This window comes from Colossoma macropomum, unplaced genomic scaffold (assembly GCF_904425465.1).
Source record: "Colossoma macropomum unplaced genomic scaffold, Colossoma_macropomum, whole genome shotgun sequence".
NCBI lineage: Eukaryota > Metazoa > Chordata > Actinopteri > Characiformes > Serrasalmidae > Colossoma > Colossoma macropomum.
In genome coordinates, this window is record NW_023494789.1 from 14,372,608 (window position 1) to 14,390,091 (window position 17,484).

A 17,484-nucleotide genomic window follows, 5' to 3' on the forward strand; every position below is an offset into this window, starting at 1 on the left:
CCACTGTAATATATATAAGCACATCTATGACACCCTCACAACTGAATTCTGTCTTACTGCGGCATGTCACAAAAAAACCCTTGTGCTGTTAATGGAATAATCTTTGACTCTCACACTGCTTGCGAGGACCACCGAATGCACCGATGAAGTAAGAACCTGTTTTTTGTTTAAACTGAGGGACTAGCAACTTATTTTCTTAACTAGACCTAGGCTGGTCAGCTAGCTAACAAGCTAAAAGATAGCTACACAACATTAATATTACAGGCTTGATTAAAGTACTCACGATATGATTCACTATAAAACGGCAGCATAAAAGTCTAAAGACTTTCATTTCATTCGTTCCATACTCCCTAAACAGTGTACTAACTACGGATATTTAGAAATTCTAGCCTCTACAGCCAAATAGCGCATCATTTATCGAGTATGGATGTAGCTGAATCCCAAATGATTATGGTTTGGCTGTATTACGCACTGCTGGGATGCAGGAGCTAGTGTTTAAATTTCTACATAGTGCACTATGTAGGGAGCAGGGAGCCATTTGAGATTCAGCCCCAGCATGAGAAACCTTCCTCTTCTCATTCAATGGTCCATGATTGCTTGGCAACAATACCATACTCTAAAGTAACTACATTTCTTGGTGGAAAACTTGTCAATTTTTATTAATAATAACTTAATAAATTATTATCATACTTTACGCTGGCCGCTATATTATAAAAGCAATAAGCCACTTGATGCGGTGCGTCACTGCAATTTTATCACAGGGAGGAGAGTTTTAGGTATGTTGTTTTCCAACACCTTTCCCTGTGATCAAACCGCAGTAACGCACAACCTCTCGTGGCTTACTGCTTTAATAAAACCCAGGTTTAAAATAGTTTGTTTGGATGTGCCATTTTAGCTGTAGTTTCACTGATATAGTGACCAGAGAAATCACTGACTGAATGTAACCTCAAGGCAAGTGATTCCACAGTTCGTGTGCACAGAGTACACTTTCCTATGACCAATACCTGTCACAACGCGATTGTTGGACCCAATCAATTCTTCACAAGCCACAAAGCCGATAGATGTACTCCTCTATAGAATGATTCACGTGTAGTTTACAATAGCCTACATGTGACAAGCTTTCATTTTTGTCTCCCTTTACTGTCATAATATGGAAATACTAACGTACAGTTCAGGGGCCACAATGCTCATGTATACACTACCCTACAGTACAATACAACATGTGAAAACAATCGCAAGAAACAATTGCCTTTAATATCTAACACAAAATGCACAAAAAAAGGCTGCAGAAAAGGAAAAACTCAAAGATGTTTCACTCTCTCTACAACATATAACAAATGAATGGTGCAAACCCCCCTGGACCACAGACATCAAATGTCATTTGGATACTAAACCCTACAGCATGTGAGTATGTGCAGATTTACTTCATTAACAGAAGTGTGAAAAGGAGGGCAAGAAAAGCATAAAAGAAAAGAACCACACATAAATTTATAACACATAATTTGATTAAGATCATGCCTTTAACAGCTTAGGGAGATTCAGTGAACACAAACCCTGATTACATAAATCTCCAACCCCCCCCCACCTCCTTAAAGCTCCTACATTCTGGCCCCTCAGCACACACAGGCAGTGTTTGCTCTGACTACAGATAACATACAGACCACAGTATTCGGTCCTGCACACAGAGAATGCATGGTTTCAAAGCTAAACGCATGTGTACAAATAGGTAACAGTGATGGGTCAGACAGCTTTTGACTAATATGTGTGGTTATATAGATTATTTTTTAGAAGTCTTGCGCTAAATTACATCAAGGATACCAAACAATGATTTGCATTCAGGACACAGACCACTTTCAAATTAAATACTACAACAGAGCTAATATAATTTGCTTCACAGGATAACATCAGACTAATCTATTGTACATCAAGAGATTACACGTGCCCTCTAGACTGTTCACTGACAGAGAGAGAAGGGAAAGAGCAAGTGAAAAAGAAAAAGACAAAGAAAGAGAATGAGAGAAAAAAAAAACAAAATAGAGAGAAAGCAAGAAAGGAAGAAAGAAAAAAGAAAGACAGAAAAAGAGAAACAGACAGAAAGAAACAGAAATACGAAGGGAAAAATTAAAAACGAAGTAGAGAGAGAGCACAAAAGGGACCAAGAGAAAGAAAGAAAGAGAGAAGGAGTAAGAGATGGAAAGGGGGGAGAGTTAAATATAGCAGTAAGAGAGAAAGAAAGTGGAAAGAAAGAGTGAAAGAGTAAAAAGATCAAAGAAAGAGAATGAGAGAGAGAAGAGAGCGTCCAATTACATTCATTACCAGTCGTGTGCCAAGTTTTTTTTTTTGTTGTTGTTGTTTTTTGTAAAAGTCCTCGGCCTAGCATACACAGTACATTTCCTAAACTCCTATCTGGCAGGGCAGCTGCAGAGTCGTGAACACTGAGAATCCTCACACCCTCAGACCCTCATAGTGGCACCAGAGAGTAATGTGACGCTGATTCAGCAAGCCATTAAATCAAACCGAGGGGCATAAATTGCGTACTTTTATTATTAATTCCCACTTCAGTACCAAGTCCCATCAGTCGAATGTGGCTGTGGCGATGATGAGATCGATCGGGGCCGATGATTCATTAGCGCTCTGGTGGCACTGTTCGTTCCTGCTTATCAGCTGCAGCAGAGCCACGGGGAAGGCGGGCTGGGTTATGGATGTGCAGCGGGAGGTTACGGTGGGCTGTATGGGGGGTGGATGTGCATGCTGCTGTAATATGTTTGCTCTGATGGAGCCTCCCCAAGAGACCATTTTTTTTTTCTTTTGGCGAGTGGAGGTTAGCAAGCATAACCAGTTTAATGATCGACGAATTCCCCCTCCCCTCCGTGTGCAGAGGTATATATACACTGAAGGCAGACTAGTTCCCTTGCTGTTGTTCTCACAACAGTGAGAGAGAGGGAGCTAAGGAAACAAGAGCAAGAGATCGAATAAGATAAGATTAGTACAAATAGCTGCAGCCCTCTAAAATCAAAATGAAGGTTGCTAGCTTGATCTTCTTTGGCAGCTTGTGTGCCATCAATGCGGCCCCTCAAACAGTCACAGAGGTGCCCGTTCATAACACTCCGCAACCGACGGAAGCCCGGTCCCGCTTTGCGATGCTGGATGACGTGCGCCTGCTGGCTAACGGTCTCCTCCAGCTGGGGCAGAGCTTGCGAGAGTTCGTACACAAGACCAAAGGGCAAATCAACGACATCTTCCAGAAGCTGAACATTTTTGACCGCTCGTTCTACCAGCTCTCGGTCGTCACCAGCGAGATCAAAGAGGAGGAAGAGAAGCTGAAGGAAACCACCACCTTCTTGAAGGCCAACAATGAAGAGATCCGCAATTTGTCACTCGAGATCAACTCCAAGATCAACAGCATTCTGCTGGAGCGCAGTCACCTGCAGAGCAAAGTGGGCAGTCTGGAGGAGAAGCTGAAGGGCCTGTCTCAGAGCATCGTGCCTCTAGAGCAGCTTCAAGAGATCACCGCACTGAAGGTGAGTGGAACTGCTTCAGGCTGCAAAAAAATTCCATCTCAAACAACAAATATCTCACCATCTCACAGGATTTGTCACTATATAATATGGTTTCAATGAATTCCAACCAATCTGAACAAAATGTCATTCACATCTAAGAGCTAGAGACTTAATCACATGTAAAAATAAAACATAGTTATACGATAAAGTTTAAACAATCTGGCCAAATCACATGGTTTGTTGACTGATATGAAAATAAGTTAGGGCATCCTACAGGGAACAAAAATGGTATTTTTCTGCAAATTTCAGTGCACAATTTCTACTTATTTGCTGAGTTTAACATATGAGAAAAAAGTTAATTTTGTTAAATTCAGTAAATTAATATTAACTTCTGTATTAAAATGTACAGAAGTATGCTCTCTGTAGAGGATGTGTTCTTATTTTTACATGTGACTACGGGTGCCAAAACTTTTGCATATGACTGTATGAATTGCTTTTCTCTAGCAGAATAAAAAGAGATGCTCCAAAACCAAAAGTCAGACTTTAAACTGAAGAATCTCCCTCACACAAGCACTGAAAAGTGGTTTGTTGCAGGATGTGATTGACTCTCAGGAGAAGACCATCAAAGACCTGCTGATGTCAGTGCGAGAGCAGCACGAGCAGCTCAACTCTCAGAAAATCAAAATCAAGAGCTTGGAGGAAAAGGTACTATGCACTGCATAAAAAGCTTTGGGTTAACTGAATTACTGCATTCTTGTTGAGTCATTAATACTTCCTGATTTTTTTTATCCGTTTTGATTTCAGCTTAACTACGAACCTATCCAAGAAACAGGTGAAAAATCTCCAGAACCAACTCCAGAGGCACCAGAACTTTTAGAGTACCTAACAAGCAACTCAACCGCTATGGACACAAATGGTAAGAGTCAGTGGGGAACACTAGATGAAACTATTACACAGTCAATAAACATCAGAACTATGTATAACACCTTTTTTACTTTTTTAACAGACTTTCCCACAGACTGCAGTGAAGTGTTCAACAGAGGCCAGAGAAACAGTGGAGTTTACCCAATCAAGCCCAATCAATCAGAGCCATTCAACGTGTACTGCGATATCAGCTCAGGTAAGAAACAATCTATCCAAGTTGATCCAACAGTGAGGTCACCAGGCCACCTAACAGCCTGTTAATCAGTCAAGACACATTCGGTTGCTGTCCCCCCATAAATGTGTTCAGAACATCCAGGCTTTACACATTTTCCACAATTCTTGGCTTTACAGATGGGGCAGCTACTGTCATTCAGCGCAGAGCGGACGGTTCTGTAGATTTTGATCAGAACTGGGACAAATATGAACTTGGATTTGGAAATTTGGAAAGTAAGCACACAAAACAAAGCCAACATATATGTGTATACACACACAAACACACACACACACATATATACATACATACATACACAAACACACATATATTTTATATACACACTTCAAATGGAAGCAATTACTGAAAAAAATTATTTATGGACACAATAGCATCCTTGGGCTACTAACAACATGAACACCTCTGGCATGTCATTATACAGCTTGAAATATTACATAAGTCAAACTTGGAGCCGGGCCAACTGCATTTCAAATAGGCTTCAGGCAGCAAACGTTTGGCGTCAGTCCTACGACACAATTTTGTCACAAGCTTAGCGTGTCAGAATCTACAGTGAAGAACAAAAGTCATTTCTGATGAAACGTGGACATCAACTCCTCTCAAGTTCACTATCGGTGACAAGGAATGCTGCAGATTGACAGAATAAAACGGTACAAAATAAACAGGTTTAAAATTGCTGTCAAGATCTGTCATGAACCCTTCATGCTAATGAAAAGCAAAACACGCTTATTGGGTTTGCCTCTGTAAGCCTTCACAAATGCTGACTGACAGCAGTATTTGGCCCAAGGACAGCCTAGCAAAGCACATACCTTCAGGTTCCACCACAAAGAAACTATTTTTACCCTCACATATCAAGACTGCCTGCAATTTCTACTTCAAAGCAATATGTTCATCTTTTGTATTACAGTGGAGTTTTGGCTGGGCTTGGCAAAAATCTACTCTATTGCCAGACAGGGCGATTATATTCTAAACATTCAGCTAGAGGACTGGAAAGAGGAGAAAAGATTCATTGAGTATTTGTTCAATCTGGATGGTCCCGCATCTCACTACACTATCCATCTGACTCATCTGTCTGGAAACCTGCCGGATGCCATGAGCAACCACACCGGCATGATGTTTTCCACCAAGGACAAGGACAACGACAATCATGAGGATTCCAATTGTGCCCGGAACTACACAGGTAAAACACTCTTGTCCTGATTGTTATTTGCAGGTCTTGCTTTGCAGGTCTTGGTTTTACACACTTGAACCTTGAATTACAATCAATCTTGACAATTTACAGGTGGTTGGTGGTTTAACGCATGTGGCGACACCAATCTAAATGGGCGGTATACCTGGACGCGCTCAAGGAGTCGTTCTCTGCGCAGGAAAGGGATCTACTGGAGACCTGGCAGGGGGAGCACTTATACCCTCAAATTTACAAAAATCTCCATTAGGCCATCGTCCTAGTTTCAATGATCGCTGAACCTGGTTGATTGTGCAACTCTTGATCAATGAGAAAGGTCACACAGGCAGTGGTGACTCTGGCCAACAGAAGTTTCCCCATTCTCCTACACTCAGTCCAAAAGTGCTGACGCTTCATCAAAGAATGATGCAACTACAACAGGCCATCAACCAGTGGCAGATATAAAGGAGATGTTGCATGTGCTCATCCTTTCTGAATGATTTAGAACATTGTTAATAGAGATTTCAGGCATAGCTGAATGCACTTCTGGAGTAATAATAGTGACCTGCTGCATGATATTAGGAATTGTGATACACTTTGAAACCACTCATATAATAGTACATTAAGTAACCATAGAAAGAAAGTTGGTGGATAGCAATGCATATGTGTGTAATAGTTTTCAGTGTCTTGTTTTTATATTGCAGTTTAACTTAATACCGTATTTAAGCAGTGTTCATATTTGCGCTACATTAGTCAAGAACTGTGGTATGATAGTAGTAACTGTTTGCTCTGTTATGTTACTGAGTCATATTGACTCCTGGCTACACACTGTACAAACCCAACTGTACAGTATTTTGTTTACAGATTTGTCCTCAGAAATAGTCTTGGTACATCATTTTTATAACAAAAATAAAGTGAAACACTCAACAACCATATATTGTGTCTTCAGTTAAACCATGCATTGTGGAACAACTGTACACACAAGCAAATCCTCTTTTAACCAACTCACAACAGGTATGGCTACGTTGATTTTAACCTTGCAGCAAATTAAAGCTCACTGCATAATAAATTAACTTGTGTGCACCTGTACATGTGCCTGAATGTAACCACTGCACTACTTAAGGAGGAACAGGAATTTTGATTACGAAGCCAACTTCAGCTTCCTAGAATTTTTCAAGTTGTTTGTCTCATAGGTACATCCTATATAGTCATGCCTCCGATAGTCAGACACTGCTGGAATTTGGAAAATATTACAGTTACACAGCTATTGGTACCAGCTTGTTTTGCAGCAGACAAAGTGGACTTGTCTGATGCAGCTCTTGGAGTCAGGTGGATTCTCAGGTGGTACAAGAGGAAGTGTGGCAATCGACACTGGTGTTAGGTTAAGCCTCACCCCAAAAGACTGGCCATTTCTTTACGTCCACTGCCTTGAAAACAAAGCGGACTTCTTCAGCTTCAGCCACTTAGTTAAAGAGGCTAATGCTAGTGTAGTTTGCCGTGTTTGTACATCTTGTTATCAGTGTGCATTTGTGGCATACAAGCCAGTTACGACAACTCATGTTAGGGGGATAATTTCAACGAGTAAACTGGATGAACTGGCATATCACCCACCACCATCAGCATCTGTGTTGAAATGTGAAAAGGATTTCCAGCTTATGTATTATTTAAAAAAAAAAAAGGGCTTAACTGAATTCCTGGAAAGGGACAACTTGCTTGTTTCAGAGTTTCAGTTAAGTACACAGATGAATAATTAGCTACAGAAATTACTCCGGAAAAACAACAGTGTCAAGTCTCTTACAACATCCACCCTAATTGTGTACACTTCATACCTAGAAAATAAATGTTTACTAGTCAGACATCCGAACTTCTACAGCCAGCATGACTGAAACTGACCTAGAGACTGCTCCCATGCCAACCATGATATCTACTAACAAGCAAGCATGTCCTTTGTAGAGGGCTATGTCAACATAACCAGCTGATAAAGGTCTTTGCCTTGGAGGCGTTAACTAAAATAGCTATTTGGGCCAGTCAGGACATGAATCACAACCTGCAGCAAAGGCTACGCAGCCAGCCAGGTGGATCACAACAAGACCAGGAAATTTGGTTTCAAACTGGGATTATTGTAAAAGACATCATTAACTACACTTAAAACCAAAATGTATGCATGAGTTGTGCAAATATGGGTTGTGTAAGAACACTGTACATGCAAGGTAAGTCTAACTGACATTAGAGTTAACAGACTTCTTATTATTCAACAGGCACATGTGATAACTTTCTAAATTGGCTCTGATTAGTTCAGAGTACATCCTGTTTTTTTCAGTTTATATCCAGTCTATTTCAGCTTGTACTGGCTTTCTGTTCATTTCCACATTGATTGTGAGGTCTTGTTTATGACTTTTAAAGCCCTTAATGCACATTCAAAGCATATCTTTCCAATTTCTTAAAGCGGTATAGCCCATCCAGACCACTTTGCTCAGGTAAAGCAGGCTTACTGCAAACTCCTGGGATCATTCATAGCTCAGCTGGTGGAGGATCATTTTCTTATATAGCTTCTAATCTCTGGACAGCATCCCAGAGAATATTAAAAACACAAGGCTGATAGGTGTTTTTAAATCCAGATTAAAAACACATTTCTTTTGACTAGCATATGCCCTGAGTATTTATTCTCGTTCTTCTCCTATTGTCTGTGAATGTGCTGTTAATTCATTTGGACCATCTTTCCAAAGTTTTACTCATCTTCCTGTGTACAGCAATTTGTGATTTTGTAAATAAATTAAAAAGTGCTACATAAATAAAGATTTGTCGCTATTATTATTATTTCAACTGTATGTACAGTTAAGCAATAGAAAGGGCTAATATGCAAATGAAGCATACCAACTGTCATATTTGTGGCTCTTTTGTAATTGGGTCAGCATTTAGCTAACATACAGCTAAATTTTAGTACCTGTAGGTGGTGTTGGGCACATATATGTCCCGGGCTGGGAACTCCAGGATCTCCCTGGTTGGCCGCACACGGCTGTCTGGATAAGGCTTAACCTGGAGCAGCTCTGGGGTGAGACAGTAGTGAGGGTTCTCAGGTGCAGGAGAGATGTCAATCTTCAACTGAGCTGTAAACAAACAGAATGATAAGTACTTGAGACTGTATTTCTCAATTCTGTTCATTACCCAACTCCTTCAGTCAGTTAAGATCCATTAACCTATGAGTAACAGTCCATGCTGACAAAGTAACAGATGTTCATGAGGGGTCACACTTCTTCTACACAAGCAGTGAGAAGATGCTGGTCCAAGATTCCTTGACAAGAATACCAGCTAAGTAATGAAACATTAGCGCAGGCATCCTCTAACATAACGTGCCTGAGATCCAATCCAGCATCTCCTACCTTGTCTTAGTTAGCAGGCATCATAAAATCTTAGTTACTTCACGCTGTATTATAGGACTGTTTAGACAGCCCTGATAATGTTTAAAGAACTGTGTAATAATAATTGCAATCTTACTGATTGTGGGTGCTAAGTTGTCATATTTAGTCATTCAGGTAAAGCGTTCCCAAATAGTAATATATGCACATGCAACTGAATAGGAAAGGGAAGGCCTTTACTGATGGCAACTTCTCTGAACAGAAAAGATTACAAAAGGAGGTCAAATGAGAGATTAGATAAGCTAAGTGGATTTGAAGAGATAAGATCCAGTAAAAACCTGGTTCTAACAATTCAGGCTCAGTGTGAGATGAAAACTATGGTAGGCATGCATGATACATTTAAAAGGAAGTTGGTGGTTCACAGATAAATCTGATATGTTTAGAAAAGACTCTTAAGCAGCTTTATCTTGAGACTGATGTTCACAGTTTTAATGATGTAATTATAGATCTCAGGGCAGATTTACTAAAAGAGGTGCTAATTACCCACAGTCTGCGGACAATTTGCTCTGGTGGGGGTGGCCAATTTTAAGGGTTATCCATGCAAATAAACACAGGCACAACTTTGCAATTAACTTTGTAATTAACATATGACCAGTGTAACATAAACCCCCGCTTTGCTCACATCCTTTGTTGTATGAAAGCCTGTTTCCACCAGGTAAGAAAAAAAGTTTCTTCATAATTGTTTTTTTCCTTCCTTGTTTCTGACAGCAGTATGTCAATATTTTGCCTTATTATGTCAAATGTTTGTCTTGTAATCTTAAAATAAACACATTAATATTTTAACTTAGTAAGTCAAAAATAATGATGGATTATAGGGGTGCGAATCTCTAGGCACCACACAATTCGATTACGATTCAGAGGGCCACGATGCAATCACAAAACAATTATCGATGCATCTTGATGCATCTTTTTTTATATATATATATATATATATATATATATATATATATATATATATATATATATATATATATATATATATACACATACACACACACACAGGATTTCTTTCTTCTCACTGTGTGAGGACTTTGCAGTTTTAAAGCAAAGTATTTGTAATGATCCACAATCAATTTACTTCCAATATCTTTCATTAATAAAACAAACCGGATGGAAAACGGGTGGAAACATGTAATAAGGTTTCTTATGTTTGTCGTTTCCAAAATATTTTAGTTTAGTGTGACACAACTTGCATATAGTGTGGCTCTTGTCCAGGTCCTTTTTCCCCTTCAACTTCATAGAAGCCAAAGTGCTTCCACATGCTAGCTCAGGGGCTGGCAACATACGGCTCTTTTACTGTCCTGATAAAAATAAAATAATCCTCTTCTGCAGCTTAGTAAAGCTCTGCTGATCGTTCTAACACTGTTTTAACAATAGATGATCTTAAACACTGCTAATTCACCACGCTATAACCCTTAAGGTTGGCGTGCAGAGTGCAGGTCACATAGCAATGCAGACAGTCTCGCCTAGCTAGTAGATAACGAGAAGGCAAAGAGAGATTTAAGACGAACATTTGGAGATGAACAGACTTATTCGCATTTATAAGAATTGCAGTTGGTTTCCTCATACTTTTCATCTCCAACAAGACTGTCAAACACTAAAAAGTCGCAAAGATGAAGACAGCTTCTCGTTAGAATTGTCCCGTTCCACCTTAAATAGTGCAGCATTTACATTTCTGGTGCCTCAGGCAGAATTTAAGGTGGAATGGGAAAATTCGAACAAGAAGCTGGCGAATGAGAAGCGACTTCAGCCTCGTAAAACAGTCGAACGTTGAGAGACATTTTAGAAGAAACTGTTCTATGTTTGAAGAAAAGTGTCCTGGAGGAGATGGGAGGAAAGCGGCGATAGCTAACACTTAAAGCAGAGCAAAGTAAATCTGCGCTTTCGTTTATATTTTTTAGCCTATTCTAGGACATTAACACATACTGAGACATACTGGACATTAAATGTTGTGGCTCCCAAGGTGGTCTGATTTTTGTTGAAAGGACAAAATGGCTCTTCTTAACGTTTGGGTTGTGACTCCTGACCTGACCTGGCTTTAATGCAGAGGGAGCCGGTCGGATTTCTCACTCATCCAGTTGTGTTATAGTTATGTGCCGCCACAGACTGTCCAGGCGCTGCACTTACCCACTTCCAAGTTCCGCCTTTTGTGTTCCGTCAACATTATGTTATAAATTAAATATTTAGAAAATCGTTTTTTGACATTTGTGAATCGATTCAGAATCATTCACGTCCGCATCACGATGCATCTAAGAATCGACCCCCCCCCCATCCCTAATGGATTATATCAAAATAATGATTCATTTTCTTTACATTTTGACTTAGTATATCAGAATAATTTTTCCAAGGTAAGTTATTATTTTGGGAAAATAAGTCATTATTTCTACAGAGAAAATTGCAGCAGTCCCTTTTTATGACAAAATAGGGTTTGCAAGAATGCAAAACGCTAGTTAATAGATCTACCCAAGCTCAAATTCAGTGGAAGTTTACACATTTCTTAGAACTGTGATTGGCATTAACCTGAAAATTGATAGCCACACTTATTCAATCTGTAATAAAAGTCCAGCAAAGGTTGTTTGGTTGTCTGAGGCAACTAAGAAAAAATAATTGGTAAAGTAAAGGCGAGAGTTAAAATCAGCAGCTAGCTTACTGCATGTCAGTTTGCCTTCTTGTTCAAGCTTTATTATAATAATCATATTATAACTGTGGACACTGCTGTACTGAACACAGCATTTTGTGTTCTTTATGCTTCTACAGTTCTCCACTGTTACCACACATTTATTATTTGATATTGTAATATCTTTGTTTGTAGTTGTGATTAGTTTTGCAGCATGGTACAGTTATCACCCTGCTGGGACAAATAAAAGTGTAACTAACAACATTTTTCCCCCTTTATGACTCCTCGAGCACTGCGCAGGCCACAGAGCACAACTGTGTTCTGACTGGAAATCCATTACTATGTGCTCTGAGCTCCTAAAATCGGTGTCAGGTTAAATGAGATTGTTTTTATTAAAGGAAAATTTAGATAAAAGAAAAAAAAAAAACAGTTTTCAAAGTGTTTCAAAATGATGTGTCAGTGTATACAGTAAGGAGCATGATTCTAAAGTAAGGTAAGGCTCAAAGATCCAAAAATGATCTCCCATAGGCTTCTGCATGAATAGAGCTGCATGTTTTTTGAGGCTCAAAATGGTCTTGTACAACCCCAAAATGATCTTGCCAGTGAAACCAATATTGTTTATAAACATCTTACTAAAACCATTAGAAGACTGTTACCTGTGATAGGTCTAAGTCTGCGTAACACTGAAGAAGGCCGTCTCATGTCAGCCAAGAACTTGTACAAATCCTCATCACTTAGTCGATCCCCCTCCTAGCACAAAAATAAATAAATACATAAATAAAAATAATTAGGATAATTAGAAAAGATCCTACATAGCTTAACCCAGCAAATTTAAGACTCAATAACAAAGCAATCAACTAAAGCAAGGGGTAGTGTTCAAAGAGTCATTCATTCAAAAACCAAGCCTGACTGCATGATTCAGCATTCTAAAGAGAACCGCAAAGACTGCCAAACAAATCAGTACAAAAATATCAATATAAGGTCAGTGAAAGTGATCGAACCTTCTGGAATTTACACAGTGACAGAGATGTTGCTGACATTTAGCAGAATAACTGACCCAAGTACAGAAAGAAACTTGGACTCTGGTCAACTCTATACTATATTAATACTTTTTTCTACTCTGTTTTTATTCTAAAACTGCCAGTTCATCATGAGATTTAAGGTTCTCTAAAAGGTATAAAAGGCTGTTTTCTCATGTCACTATCACCAATCTTAGGATTGGGGTTGAAGGGTAGAGTCTGACCTGTTTGAAAAAGTTGGTGACCGTAAGTGTAGCTGGCCTGAAGCTGGTCAAATTGCAGCACTCATCTCCACTGGTGGTCCTTTCCAAAGAGCGACGACCCACAATGCTGGAGTTCCTGCGTTCTGACCAGGAACCTTTCCGCTCTGCGTAGACAGAGGAGCAAAATCAACCCAACATCAGGACAACATTTAACCAATAAGGAAAAGTCTGTAGCCACACAAAGAGCCCAGGGACAAAAATAAGGCTTATTTGGCAAAGATTTTTGTCCCACATACCTAATGTGTGTTTCTAAGTAAACAATAACACTGAACTGGATTTTTTTTATTACAAATTTCACCTACATTCATATAACACAGACATTTTCACAGATCACATGACTACAGAACAATGATATGAGCATGTGACAGCACTGTTCAAATGTTGTTAAACAGACTGACCTGGCAAGCCCATTTCCAGCTCTGTGTCTCTCTCCAGACTGCCAGCACTGTTCACTATGTTCATCAGGTGGATGGCGGTCCACGCGAAGGGCATCCTGTAGCGGCCTAGCCGCTGGCAGAACTGCTCCGATTGACTGCGCAGCTTTTCCAGCTTCTCTTTATTCTGCAGAAAAACATCTCATTCAGAAATACAATAGCTGTGGCAGACAAACGCTTTTATAAAAAAATGAAGCGACTAGGATTTTGCTATTAAACTGACTTACTTTGGCAGCATCTGACTCTTTGAAGACCATGTAAGGCTCTGCACATTCACCAATATCTCCCTGCTGTAGAACTTTTTCAAGCTACATGGGCACAGAGCAGAGACTATCAATAATAATAACAGTAATGATGATGATGATAACAATTATAATCAATTTATACAGTGCCTTAAAAAAGAAAATGTAAATAAATCCAATTGTATTGTACACAATAGTCTTCTGAATCTGCCTACATTTCTGTAAAATTTAAAGAATGGAGAATACATAACATTACACACTATCATATGAACAGTCACTGACCTTGATAACCAGGAAGACATCTTGAGAGGGGTAGGTGATGGAGAAGATAGCGGAGCGGGCCAGGGTAGAGATAGCAGCCGACTGGATGTGAGGACGCAGCATAGATTTGGTCTGCTCTGAGTTCAAGTCAAAGAAAAAGTTCTCTGATATCTGAAGATAGAGAGATGAATGAGTTAGAAATAAATAACAAGATCTGAGATATAAAAGCCTCTTTAAAAAGGTGACTGCTACCCTCTAGTGTTAGACTATGGAGAAGCACGGTTAAGAAAGAGACGTCCATAGTGAGGTGGTAAATGAATTTATGTACATTCTCAACTGTTCCATAAGTCACTATTTCACCCAAATCCAGATGTAGAATGTAGTCTGTCTGTTACTGTACAGTGGTGATTTTTGTTGGTTTGCCTTCCTGTCGTTTCGAGGTTAAGTGCAGTATACTCTGGGTTCAAAGCTGAAATGTTGGGTGAACAATGTAGGAATCAAAGTCTATTCTATACAACCAATTTGTTACCCCGATGTGGCATATGCATCTGCATGTTGCTGTAGTCCTCAACATGAGGACAAATGAAATGTCAATGCCATTAAAGCAGGCCAACATGAGACTGAAAAATCAACATAAATCAATCAAACCCAAAATCGAAATATTAGCTAAAATCAACCGTTTCATACACTGATTAAAACAAGAAAACAAATAGTGAACTTAAGCTGGATGAACACATGACTTTTAAAATCAAAATAGGTTTCAAAACAGAGAGCATCACACACTCAACATCAGCCTTTCACACTAGACAATAAGGTGAAAAAAATAACACTAAGTATAATACTGACTTTCTCAAAACCCCAAATCTACCTTAGAATCATGTGATACAAACAAAGCTCAGCTGGATCAGATCTGTTTGTGCTTTTTATGCACACAGAAAAAGCAAAAACACAAACTGGGGATGAACATGTTGAGTAAGGTAGATATCACAGCAAGAGCTGGAGAAATATTTACTACAAATTGGTAGCTTGCTTAATAAGAAAACATTATAAGGGGTCTCATTTGCTTATGCTTAGCAAGCAGGTCCTCTGTCTCTGTGGTTTGTTGTACATGCGACATGCATACATGTCTGTCTACCTTTTTTCCCCTCTCCTAGCTCTCTTATTGGCTATAGTTCTTGAATCAGTCATTCAGTTATGCTGACCATCTCACACTACAAGACATTTTTAATGTTTTGATTTAAAAGTGCAAAAATTCTGGAATATCACTTCAGAGCTATATGGGAAAGCTAGAGATTCACTTGTCTTCCCTCTCACACTACCAGATCCTCATTGTTGACCAGATCAAGAACACTATAGGCAGGCATGAAGATGCTGAAGAGTAATATAAAGAGAAGAACACACCTCTGAGGGTTTATAACAAGACTTTCACCACAGGTACACCTTCAGAACAGAAAGGCCAGGATACAGCTTGCTAAAACTTAACAGCACAAAAAATTTACTAATTCTAGTTACTGTGCACGCTTTGTCTTACTGTTCTATATTTATTGTCTCTTGTCCTATATGTATTATTCACATAGTTTACCATACAGAATATCGTATAGGTTACTCTGTTGGTCTTAATTGACTTTTGGTCTGTTTTCAGTTTATCATTGTGTGCTGCTGTTCTGTGTTTAATGCAGCACCTTTGTTACAGTGGGAATATGTGTCACTCCACTCAACACCAGGCTTTAATAACAGGGACAACAAAGATTGACAACACTTGACAAACAGACCCCTAAAATGGATGCACTGTGTACACCAAGGGCTGCTACGCTTATAGGGTTCACTCAATATAGATGTTAATACCCTCAAAGTAAATATGACTTTCCGCACGTTACCATCGTCACCATTTAATTTAAAATCCAATGCGCTGCACTACAAAACAAATAGAAGTTATCAATTACTGTCCAAATACTTATCGACTGCACTACATCAAAGACACTGCCCAGTCGAAAACACACTTTTTTTCAAGGGTAAATACAGCATTAACTGAATACTGAAGCATGACAGAGCCTTAAATGTGCACTGTGTTTGAAAATGAGTAAAATACAATGCATCAAATATGAACTTGATCCACAGCCTTAGTGTTCATGTAATGCTTCCACTGACCTTTGCAGTACAACCTGTAACAGCCTGGTTTAAGGTCAATTTTAACAACTTTGCAGAAGCACCCAAGTTTTCAACCAACAAAGCACAGAAGTAGGCATAACAGCTTACCTTCTTCTTTTCCTTGGCATCGTATAAGGCCAGACTCGCAAATATTGGCTCAATTTCAATCTCAAACCTTTGAAGAGAGAGCAGAGCGTCAGCAGAAAGCAGCACATAATATTAGATTTTAGTGGCGAATAAAGGAAGGGGAAGCTTTTAAGATGCTGTCCTCGACTTACTTCAGGGACAAGCACTTGACAAGCAGCCTCTGGCCAAAGTGTTCTTTAGGGACATCAGGCACACAGTGACGTTCAATGGGCTCCTCCTTAGAAAGACAAAACAGAAACACAACAAATAGCATAAAAGGAACGGCAATGAAATAAATACAAACAACCAACCTGGAACACATGAACACAATCACATCAACAACAGGTGCTGTGTGTTTTTTGCTGTCACAAAGAGCAGCTTAGGTGGATATGTAGTAACAAAACCTTGTCTCTCCAAAAACTATCCTTAACTTTTAACATAAGTTAATATAATGAAATTTTATTCCAGGTATTCCCAGTTGTATTTTATTCCTATTGGCCCACTGATCATGAAATGTTCATATAACATAAGAGACAGCTAGTGTTTTTACATGGTGTTAAAAAAAAAATAAACAAACAAAAAAAATAAACAAAAAAAAAAAATTCTGAAAACAAAATAGCAGTTATAGCAGTGACAATTTCCCTAAGCTATTTTGGACATCTGAGAACATTATATTTAAAAACCTACCGAATTAGGCTTTAAGCCTTTTTTCACTCAGAGAAACACTAATAAGAGAATAAATACAAAAATATTAACATTATGTGTTAATTCCCAAAACTCTCCTCACGGCAGCCCTGCAATATTTGCAATTATTATCCAGAACCTGGTTTGACTAATCAATGCTTTATATGTTAAATCAGGTGTGCTTGTGATGGAATTTAATAAATCCATGTAAGGGTTGGGGGGAAGCAGGAAGACAGAAGGCAAACTGTCATTCCAACTAGCTCACAAGTGTTTTTATTTTCAAAAATAAATTATATTTCTTGTTATTTTTACTGCATTTATGTTTGTTCAATTCATTCTATTTATTACATTTATTCTAATGACAGTGTTTTATAGTAAAAAACATACTTCAAGATGAATGGTTAGAAAATGGTCCAAAATGGTAAAACGCTAAGCTTTAAATGGTCTTAACAAGAA

The 17,484-nt window shown here is 38.9% G+C and overlaps 2 protein-coding genes across 24 annotated transcripts in view; one reads left to right on the forward strand and one right to left on the reverse strand.

Annotated features, from left to right (window-relative positions):
• Window positions 1-17,484, reverse strand: part of dock7 (dedicator of cytokinesis 7) — a 75,017-nt gene that overhangs the window by 43,199 nt on the left and 14,334 nt on the right. For all 23 annotated transcript variants that reach the window (XM_036570195.1, XM_036570208.1, XM_036570211.1 and 20 more), the window contains exons 7-14: window positions 16,497-16,582; window positions 16,327-16,393; window positions 14,092-14,241; window positions 13,795-13,875; window positions 13,532-13,694; window positions 13,095-13,237; window positions 12,508-12,601; window positions 8,763-8,925 (exon numbers count right to left, since the gene is read on the reverse strand). In XM_036570195.1, the coding sequence (XP_036426088.1) occupies window positions 8,763-8,925; window positions 12,508-12,601; window positions 13,095-13,237; window positions 13,532-13,694; window positions 13,795-13,875; window positions 14,092-14,241; window positions 16,327-16,393; window positions 16,497-16,582 (947 nt within the window). The remainder of the gene's footprint in view (window positions 1-8,762; window positions 8,926-12,507; window positions 12,602-13,094; window positions 13,238-13,531; window positions 13,695-13,794; window positions 13,876-14,091; window positions 14,242-16,326; window positions 16,394-16,496; window positions 16,583-17,484) is intronic.
• On the forward strand, window positions 2,159-6,753 carry angptl3 (angiopoietin-like 3). The gene is given in 7 exon segments (XM_036570216.1): window positions 2,159-3,521; window positions 4,095-4,205; window positions 4,305-4,416; window positions 4,507-4,620; window positions 4,776-4,871; window positions 5,561-5,833; window positions 5,936-6,753. Coding segments are annotated over 7 exon segments (1,386 nt in total). The 5' UTR covers window positions 2,159-3,017; the 3' UTR covers window positions 6,112-6,753.